The sequence below is a fragment of the Argopecten irradians genome, chromosome 11 (genome assembly GCF_041381155.1).
Source record: "Argopecten irradians isolate NY chromosome 11, Ai_NY, whole genome shotgun sequence".
Lineage (NCBI taxonomy): Eukaryota > Metazoa > Mollusca > Bivalvia > Pectinida > Pectinidae > Argopecten > Argopecten irradians.
In genome coordinates this window covers 27860556-27871947 of record NC_091144.1, presented here as the reverse complement: position 1 = coordinate 27871947, position 11392 = coordinate 27860556, and the positions used below count along the sequence as shown (strand labels likewise).

The 11392-nt window shown below is 34.6% G+C and overlaps 1 protein-coding gene across 1 annotated transcript; it reads right to left on the bottom strand.

The window, feature by feature from the left end:
- Positions 1-803: 803 nt before the first annotated feature.
- On the bottom strand, positions 804-9811 carry LOC138335186 (uncharacterized). Its single transcript, XM_069284163.1, has 2 exons — positions 8547-9811; positions 804-5863 (listed from the first exon to the last, which is right to left on the bottom strand). The coding sequence occupies exon 2, from the start codon at positions 5841-5843 to the stop codon at positions 4176-4178; it is 1668 nt and encodes a 555-aa protein (XP_069140264.1). The 5' UTR covers positions 5844-5863; positions 8547-9811; the 3' UTR covers positions 804-4175.
- Between the last annotated feature and the right edge of the window lie 1581 nt (positions 9812-11392).

The following is an 11392-nucleotide window of genomic DNA, read 5'->3' as shown; positions in this document are numbered from 1 at the left end:
TTTATAGCAAAAAATCATCATCTAGTTAGCCAATTTGTATCGGGTTTCTCTTTTGATTAAAGAAATCGTATTTGAAATTAGATCAATTGGATAGCATTGATTCAGCCATCATGGCCATGTCCTCTAATCATCGGAGAGTTCTCCCGTAGAAAGCGTCAGTTTGTGCTGACATGACACTGTCACTGGCGAGAAACAGGCTCCCGCTGAAATTCTAATCTCGCAGTCCAACGGGAATTTGTGTCATCAGCGAAGTACGTCCTTGTTATATTATCGGATAGCTGTGGGGTTTTTTCGCGTGTCAAAATTTTCGCGTTGTGTTTTATCAACGAGGAAATGAAATTTTCTTGCTTTGGCTATACATTACATGAATCAACCATTCATTAATATACTTTACATTTCAAATTTCCGCAATCATAGCAATATCCCGCGAAATCGCGAAAATATCATCCCGCGAAAATGTCATCCTTTTGAAAATAGTTCCTATATTCTGGTATCGATATACGAGCGTCTGATAAATGTTTGTTTATGTAACAAGTGTTGGTTTTTCCATAAGTTAGAATCCTTCCAATTGTTTCTGAATAATTATAGATCTTGTTTATTTTCAGTTTAATTGCACGGTTGTAAGTTAATCACGAATAAACTAAAACTAACAATGACGCGAAATATCGTATAAAAGGCAACATTTCTACTGTACAATAAAACACAACATAAATATACCGCAGTCTCCCAAAACACGTACCGCAAACTACTACATATACGCTGCACACCGCATACATGGGAGGTTGTCCTTACACGACCCTGGCTGTTAATAAGACGTTTATCAAACCAAACAAAGAAACAATCGATCAAAATACAAATTGTTTACTGTATATTTCTGTTTTATGAACCAAACATTTTTAGGTTGCCAAGTCCCTATTTTCCTAAGGTTTTGCCCGTATAACATACAGTGGAATATTTATACATTTCTATGTAAACCTGAAGACTTTAAGGACTAAAGTTAACTTAAAAATATTACTAATGTTAACTACATTGTAATTAACGTTAAACACTCAAGACGTATCACACGTTTATATCATAAACGGCCCCAAATACTTTTAGATTATAGTATCACACGTTCATAATCATACACGGCTCGAACTATTTTTGAATAATAAAACAGATTGGTTGTAAAGTTGTCCCGTAATCTGCGCATTTGTAATCTCCTACAATAACGTAACTATGCTATTCCGTCAACATTCACATAAACATACAAACTAAAAACTATAAAAATTAGAAATCACTGGAAGCAACTAGTCCTTTACACATGCCACTGACAAACGAGATTCAGATTTAGAAGATAACGAATCGCCTAAGAAATAATTATCGCTGATTAGCAGTGCTTGCCGGTAAACAAGGCCGTTAATAAATGTCATAGTTTAGCCTACTACCGGTGCATCTCGAAGGTCAATCACAGAGATAAAAGCATTTTCATCCCAGGATAATACATCATCTTGTCATGACGATCACATCCCTGTAGTTAAAAAGATTAAAACTCGTTGGAAATGCAATTTCCTATTAGCTGATCAAATAAACTCTTCGTAAGATACCAGAGAAACAATCTTTATGAGCTGTGGTGTTGCATCAAGAGAAGAGGCTCAATGTGCCTGCACAACCTTTGCATTGCATGTAATATTATGGAGTAACTATTATGGAAATGTTTGCAACAATGACATTAATTTTAAAATCAGTTTTTTAAACTAATTTTCGAATCTGTATAAGGAGAAGTAACTTGAAATAATTTTATGCGAACAGAAATAATTCTACCTTATGTTTTCATAGCAACAATGTTAAAATTCGATTTGTTTGTGTTTTGTTTGTTTGTTTGTTTGTTTGTTTGTTTGTTTGTTAACGTTTAGTGACCCATTGACTGCCAGGGCCATTTAGAGACAAACTTTAAAATAAAAAGCAACAACTTTTGAAACATACATTAAAGGTAAACCGTAGGCAAGTGCCTTCTAAAATCGGCGTTTCTATGGGTGTTGAAAATGTTGCGAATGGTAAGATAGATCTTCTGTTAAAACAAATAGCGAATCATATGAAAAATGCAAATTCTATAAAGAGGGATAAATGTCACGTTGTAATAAGATTCAAAGTTTATGATACAAGCCGATTGATTTTGTGTAACTCTATTTTTAAAAAATGTATGGCGACCTCTTAACAAGTCAAAAGAATACAACCGGGTGTTTGTGTGATGTGGACTGTGTATTTAATTGACAGTATGCCTCAGTGAAATTAGTTGGTTGGTTGATCAAGCTAAATGCCTCATTTACAACGATGTATGCGATGTGTTGTGAATGTTTTGGAGGCTGCAGTACGTTCGTGTCGTCTCCGGGTAATAGTGAAACGTTTGTCTATTTATAGTGCTATCTCACTGATGCATGTTCAGTTCAGTTCAGTTATTTATTACTTTAAACCGATTGGTTTATCATTACAGTGCATATTTATACAGTGAAAACAGGAAAAACAATACAATATGTATAGACACACAACACACTCGCAGCGTACACGTATGTAGTGTAGAGAGACATCTCATATTACGATATTTTTACATTCGTCACATTTATTTTCTAACATTCATAGTATATTTTCATCCATTATTAACATATACCATTAATATGTTATTGTTGAACACTCCAGCTTGCACTATCAACTTATTTGTGCCACTGCAAGATAAACACATCATAAACATGCCACAGCCTTCCAAAACAGGAACATAGCGCAAAGTGTCCTTAAAGATGTTCCACCACCGACAAAGCATAAATGCATGTGTAATCATTTATCTTGATTTTGGTGTGTGCACAATTAGTACTTAGTTCCATATATAGCATAGAATTTTTCAGGACGAAATTCATGATTGTTAATAATTTTATCTTGAATGAAAATAAGAAACTCATTTTCTCAATTGTGGTAATAGTGTAAAGTAAGTAACATTGTAACTGAAGAAAAATATTAATTCGTTTGTGCCTGTTTTTGATAAAGGAAAATTATTATTCGTCGGCGATGGAGCATTTTTAAATCATCTTAGCTTTTAATTGGATAAAAAGCATTATCAATCTACCAGTCTAAAGCTTCATCGACAAACATCCCATGTCGGGATATAAGATAATCACTGAGATTGAAAATGGGGAAAAATAGTATCTGAAAAAGCATTGCATGTTCATTACCCATGTTCAAAAAACACAAATAGCATTTAGGCTTTAATCAAGTTGAAACATCCTTTGGGATTTTCTTGAAAAAATAAGCAAATGTTTTTGGGGTATTTTGTTGATGAAAACAAGCCATTTACAGATGTCTGTCGCCATCACGTATTAAAATATTTAAATAAAGATGATGATATCAAGAAAACGGTAAGTTCAATATTATAAAATACACAAATGTAGAATTTACATTTTGAAGTTGAATTTTTATATTTAAATTTTCTCTTTAGTTGAAAATACATGCAAATCCAATATGGCGCCGCAGTAACACATACAATCGTATTGGGAATATGGGAATATCCAATGAAATATGATTAAGTTACTGTTTAGACATCAGGTTTTGTATCTAGACGTTATGATCCAGAAAAGTATTCATTATTTTGTAGAAAGGGTATTTTTAATGATACATATAGGCCACCTCTAAATCCAAAAATGTCTGCCATTAACGTAAAAAAATGTCGAGTTCAATTATCATGTTTGCGATAAAAGGGTTATTCAAAGCACGAAATACTAGTATTACTAAGAAAAGTCCTGTCTTCATAAACAATTAGAATGTATAACCAATCACGGGAGGTAACTCTAAACTTTCGTTTTACTTAAAGTTGTGAAACTCTTTGAGTGATGAATATCCAGTGTAGAATCAACTCTAACTTTACTGGATGACTATAACTTTGGAAGCAATCTAGCTAGAAACTAGAAGGTCAAGACACTGAAAGTCCATGGGCGTTGCGTATTAATAAAAAGGAAAATCAGCACAATCGCTGAAAGAAAGGAACAGACATTGGAAAATAAATCTCTTTAGACAAGACGGTTCCTGTAAAGATAAACTTGACAATGTTTACTACGAGGTGAGGAACAATCGTGTCAAGCCAACATACAAATGTGTGCAATTGAACGCTTCTTCAAATTTTATTCTTCCTTGCTAAGAATCGCTTAGCATTATTCTGCAATATTTTTACGAGAAAAGTCGCCGTAGATTTTCAAAAAAGTGAACCCTGACTCGAGTCTATAATATATCACTAGCGGAAACAAATAACGCATAATAAAAACCCAATATTCACTTCCGAATACCTCGACGTTGGGTACAAAAGCAGCCTTGAATTTCATGCCGGCAAAGCTATCCGTTATCCAGTATCCAAAGTTCAGAACGGAAAGAATTGTGCAGAGCGAACGAAAACTTGGAAATTGTCTTTTGGTGTTTCGTTTTGGAATATATCTTTTGGTTTGTAACAACAAAGTAGTTTGTAAGTAAAGAGACGCCATACTTATTGTATTTGACATAATGTCCATTGCCCCGATGTGACCTCTGATCAGTGAACCAGCGATAATAACATGGAAGTAATAAGTTGCTGCACCAAATGTAGCTAGCAGTATAATATAATCCTTGCCGCTTAGGCTGGCTTGCTTTCTGATTGGCTCACAGTCGTGATATAGGTAAAACCATGTGACTATTAAAATGGAGAATAATACAAACTTATATACGGCCTCGTATATCATGGTTGTCATGTAGAACGTTCCTTCACCAGGAAAGCGAAACTCCAGCAGAAGGTACATGACCGCAAGAGGAAGGAACAGACAGACGGATATAATAAGGGCAATGAGGAACGGAAGAGAAGAACTTTTGTTATGCGTTGGGTATTCATTGCTGTTATGTAGTCTATACTCCCAACGGGTGTCCAACAAGTTTGACCTTTCATTTATGGATTGTTGTGATGGACGTGCTTCATCTAAATCTGATGTCGGTCCATCATCCTCAATCTCTGTGGTTAATGTGATCCCCATCACACTAGCTCTATGGGTAGCGCCTTGCGACTGATTGACATCCAAACTCCACATTTCCAAAACAAACTTCAAGACAAGAAGTGAAAACTCTGTGTTAATTGGGAAGAGAATATAATACACCTGTTGTGCTAGATGACCGAGAGTAGAATTTGTATAGCATGCTGAAATATTATTCATCTCAACGGCAGTTGCATTGTCAACGCCGGGAATATCAGACGATGTATCGCTGTTCAACGCTAGATAGAAGTATATCCAGACAGAGGAATTCGCTAGTACGATAAACAGCAAGGCGTGATAGGTCGACAGGCGATGCTCAAACTTTACTCTACAAAAGAATGAGATGAACAAGACTTCGGTGGCGACCAACAATAATCTTGCAATATGGTAACATATATCCACACTGATTTCTACTCTCCTCATAACGTCGATTATTTCAGAAACGCAAAAAATGAGACGGCAAACACTTAATATACAAATTAGCATTACTCCCAAGCCAAGCAACCATAAGATTGCTAACTGCAGACGATGAAAGCATGCCGTTGGTTCGGGGTGCACTGTTGTTCGTTCTTGTCTTTTGGCAATTCGCAGAAGATAAACAATCGAGCATATTCCAGCAGCAACGACAACCGTGAGAGATAACCTCATGACGACTGGATCAAGGGAAGTGGAATTCGCCTGCAGAGAAATCAGTACGGTAATGAAGGCCAGAGCGGAAGTGACGAAGACAACAGTAGAGATGGAACCGTCGTGGTGTATTCGTCCGTTCGATGACGTATACACATTTCCGGCCGTAAACGGAAGTGCGAGTACCTCTGAACAGGGCATGCTCGTGGTATGCTTATATTCTGCAAGTAAATAAAAATATATTAGAACATTGAAAGAAAAGGAAAAAGATAAAATTAATTATTAGCGACCATTAGTAATATTATCCGTGCGTTCGATACGAATCTGCAGGATCTCAAATGGATCACGCTGTACCAATCTGATTAAAATCAGCTGTTTGGAGCACGAAGTAAGTATCAAACAGCTGATTTTAATCAGATTGAAGCAGAACTGGACCGATACAAGTTATTCGTATTCAGAAGCGTACTACTTGGATCCAATGCGGACTCAAGGTTTTTCAAGGATTTTGTCGTCAAAATGTTTCCAAATTTCTTTGTTGAAAACAAGACAGAAAGTATGCACAAACGATTGAGGTATTACTTTCATATCAATTTTATATAATGTATGTTAACACAGAAAATACTTGGCTTTCATGGGTGCTGTCATCGTGGAAAAATCCAAACGCATTCCATTAGGCGGTGCCGTACGAACCGATATAAATCCGCAAATGGAATGAACTGCTAATCTTAATTCAGGAATGGTTCCATTCCAAGTTATCTCCCCTTCGTACGCTACACAGAGGACCATTAGGGACAACTTTCTTCATATATTCTCTCTTGTAGATTACGCATCATTATTAGTCTTACGGATGTTATTTCGCCATTTTTCAGGACTATTGCTGAAACGATGTTATGTAAATTGTCTCCCATCAGCTTTCTTCTCCCCGAGACACGTTGAACGAACGTTCTACAAGTATGATATACTAGAATTAAATATTCCGTTCCCGTTACGTAATGGTAAAGGCGACTAAATTTGGGACAATATATTTTCGGCCAGGCAACAATATCAAAAGTCTTCTTCACTAGGACGAAATATCAACTCAAGGTCAAGGGTTGAGTAGAAAGTTGTAGCTCAGAAGAAATCGAGGCAGGGAAAAGAGAAATAATAAAAATAACCAGATTCGCTTTTTACGAGTTTTTTTTTTTTTTATTGATCAATAGTCAAATCACACAAAACCGTCGATGAAAGAGACAGTTGTTGCTCCTGCTTAGCTCTCAGCAACTTGAGAGTGAAATCACAGCATGATTGCTTCGTTGTCAGTATAATGTGATGGGATGGAGGTACCACTGTGAAGAAGACAAGAGCACAAAAGCTATGCTATGTCAAACAGTATTAACGCACGTGCCGTATCGCATTTCGTCGTTTATCCCTTTGGGAAGGACCTTGGCTCTGTTCCCTGGCCAAAACACGTCATAGTTCATAACTATAAACGTGGTACATATAGTTTATAATTATGTACCTGCTTAGTGCTCGGTGTTTATGTAAAGGGAGTGGGACGACTCATTTACCCGTTATCAGCATAATGTGACTGGGTGGAATGTGTTGTTTAGTGTTTTTGTTGACATGCATTAGTAAGGTGACAAGGCCTTACAAACCTTACAGACATCCACCTGACATTTTACATATTGAACGTAGGGAAAGCCGTTCTAGAAATACCTTTGACAGAACATCAACAACCAGATCCCTAACAATATAATGTATATTACAATTGTTATAATTACCGGGTACGGTAGAACCGTATAATTATAAATCACCTCGGAAATCAGTTGGTTTACAGTACATGTATATTCACAGAGCTTGACGTTCTGTCAACAATATATAACATAAATATAATAAAAAATGCCCCCATATACTAGCTTGACGTTCTGTCAATATAGAGGTATATTTATATATTAATAACGTCAAGCCCCTGTGGTATATTTTAGCGACAAAATTATATAATAACACCAAATTTACTTTGTTCGTAAAATTGGACCATACAAACCATGTTACAATACAATACAATACAATACAATACAATACAATACAATACAAACCATGTTACAATACAATACAATACAATACAAACCATGTTACAATACAATACAATACAAACCATGTTACAATACAATACAATACAAACCATGTTACAATACAATACAATACAAACCATGTTACAATACAATACAATACAAACCATGTTACAATATAATACAATACAATACAAACCATGTTACAATACAATACAATACAAACCATGTTACAATACAATACAATACAAACCATGTTACAATACAATACAATACAAACCATGTTACAATACAATACAAACCATGTTACAATACAATACAATACAATACAAACCATGTTACTATACAATACAATACAATACAAACCATGTTACAATACAATACAATACAAACCATGTTACAATACAATACAATACAAACCATGTTACTATACAATACAATACAATACAATACAATACAAACCATGTTACAATACAATACAATACAAACCATGTTACAATACAATACAAACCATGTTACCATACAATACAATACAATACAATACAAACCATGTTACTATACAATACAATACAATACAATACAAACCATGTTACTATACAATACAATACAATACAATGCAATACAATACAATACAATTTATTTAATTAAAGTGTCACATGTCAATTTACATAAAACAACAAAGTAACTCTACACATGTAATCAAATTTAAAATTAACACCAAGCCTATAACATAAAGGCTTACGAGATACTGATATCTGTAGTTTGTACTTAAAAATTCATTCTACATGTACATGACATTGTGCACTTAACCTCACAAATAACATCGACATTAAATAGCCAGTGCGGGTTAACATACCTCTGCCTGTCCTGTATACAATGTCACCAATCCAGTGTTTTCCAGTCTTATGATAAGGAACTATATTCTCGCCTGTTTAAACATTTAAAACTTCCTTAAGGCATTTTTCTGTTGATAAGGCGAAATTTGATTGTTACCCGACCTTGAATAAAAATATTTTTTGTGTAGAGCACATGTGTGATATTCTTCCGGGTGCCAGTGCTTCGATTTAGTGTTAGATTTCCTTTATATTGATTAATGTTACTGATCACAGGCGCTTGACTCGTCAGTCAAGACACCTTTTACATGAGGTACGAGCCAGACGCCTGTGCGTTCGTAATAATCGCTGTAATGTTTAACGTAACTACAAATAGTTTTCAACAAATTACACAATGTACATGTTATAGATCAAAAGTGTTTCAATAGATAGCTTTTATTGTTAGCTTTATATACACAATATCCATTACAAATACATGTACAAAATAATGACGTAATGTTTAATTAGTTATTATAAGGTTAATTACGGTACAAGTTTGGTATCGACACAACGTTCATTCCTTATAAATACCTTAATCTTGATGATAATATGCGACTTATGTTCGTTTTTGGTTGGAAATCCCAGGCTTATTTTTGCGACAACAAAAGTCTGTGCAATACGTGGGAACATATATGTCATTAAATTATTCTAACGGCCAATTTGAGACTGTTGCCGAGTAATTAAGATGTCCTCGACATATTACCACAAAACCCTCAACCTCTGGGTCGTGATTTCGAATCCCATGTGGAGCAGTTGCCAGGTACTGCGTTCAGTGTTTTTTTATTATTATTTTTTTCTACGGGTACTCCGGTTTTTCTCCACCATCAGAACTAGCAAGCCTTTTAATGACCATGTCTGCTTAATACGACGTTAAACAAAACAGTCCTGACCAACTGTAGGGACCCCATTGTATGGATGCCATTCCTCTAGTCTGTAAACTATAAGGAGTATTGATAATTATCAGCAGAAAAATAAAAACGTGTACAACGTACACGAACTTGTTTATTTTCTTCCTGATACTACACTTCCTGACACGAACTAGCTACTTCATATAATAAACATGGCCCTGTATTAATTTTATCACACAGAGTGGGATATTTTTATTGATTTCTAATCAGTTCCCTAAAAGATCTGACAAATATTCTCCGCGGAGCAATGCAATCCCAAATACTTACAACAACTCATCGTACGATGTATACAGGTATGCATGTTCAAATGTGCAATATATAGATAAATTGTGTAATTTTGCTGTACATACAATTAAATCTTGGACAGGAGCACGTACATGGTATATATGCTGATGGAGATGTTTGAATGTCTAAATAATTACTGCTGTAACACAAACAGAATTATACTGATGAAATATTACAATATACATACCATATACAGTGTACACGTTTCTTTCTAATTGCAATTACTCCTCATGTCATTGAACATATTTGTAATTTGTACATTGTATTGTGAATTCAATATTATACAAATATTCCATGTGCTACTGTGCTCTAGTTCATAATATTTAACCCGAGGTGGCGGTAATCAACAAATGTTATATTGCACGAGGCCTCATATATAGATTGGTGTAAACAAATTATGTAATAAATATATATATGGATATCTAACTGTCTAAATAATAATGATGCAATTGCTTCTTTCCAAATTGATAACATCATCATCAACTTGGTATATTTATAATGTAAATGTGCAGTACATATACACGTTTATACATGTATATGTGTGTGGACCAGCTCTTACTTCGAATTTTCATGTTGTTATTTTACTCCAAAATGAAGAGTGTATGGAAGGCCGTTTCAGGATAAAATACCAAAACTACTTAAGTGCCTTTTTTACCACTTAAGTACTTAATGACTTTTAGGTCATTATGTGTTGTATTTACTTAAGTATTGTTTAGTTTTACTTAAGTGTAACTTTGGTTCTTGTTACTTAAGTTACATTTTACATAATCATCTAGAAAACACCCACGAACCAACTCGCCCCGTGCAAAAGTAATGAGAAGCAGAAGTTGGTTGAATTGAATTGAATCGTTTCTGGGCACGCGTGAAGTTGGTTAAAACAATGAAGTACTTAAGTAGATACATTGTATGCTAAACTACTTAAGTAGAAGTTGGTTAAAACACGAAGGTAGATATGTTTAACTTCTTAGACCAAAAAACATATGTCTGTTTAGGGTTACATTTGCAAAAAAAAATATAGTCGATCGGTCGGGGAGGATTCTTCTTTTAGTATCTGAGATCGAAATCCCGACTGGTTTTTTTTTCGCAGAAAAGTGTGAAAAAATTAGGGTCGGGGGTAAAACAAATAAGGGTCGGTCGGGTAACCATTAACAGACATATTTTTTTTTGTTTAAACACTTCAGTAGAAATTTTAAACTACTTAAGTAGACGTTGGTTAAAAACACTTATGTAGATATGTTAAACAACTTAAGTAGAAGTTTGTTAAAACAATGAAGTACTTAAGTAGATACGTTAAACTACTTAAGTAGAAGTTGGTTAAAACAATGAAGTACTTAAGTAGATGTGTTAAACTTGGGACGGAATGGCAGAGAATATTTGCAATTATGTGATGTACAATATTTTTCATTATGTTGACAGGGAACATAATGGACAAAGGCAAACACATAATGAAGTTCAACAATTATGTCATTATGTAAACTTTTTACTTAAGTGCTTAGATTCAACACTTAAGTGCGAGAAAACATGACCATTATATACATAATTGACATTATGTACGTATTTTAGCACTTAAGTACGAAAATTATGTACTTAAGTGTGAAAAAGAGACACTTAAGTGGACATAAAAGTTACTTAAGTTG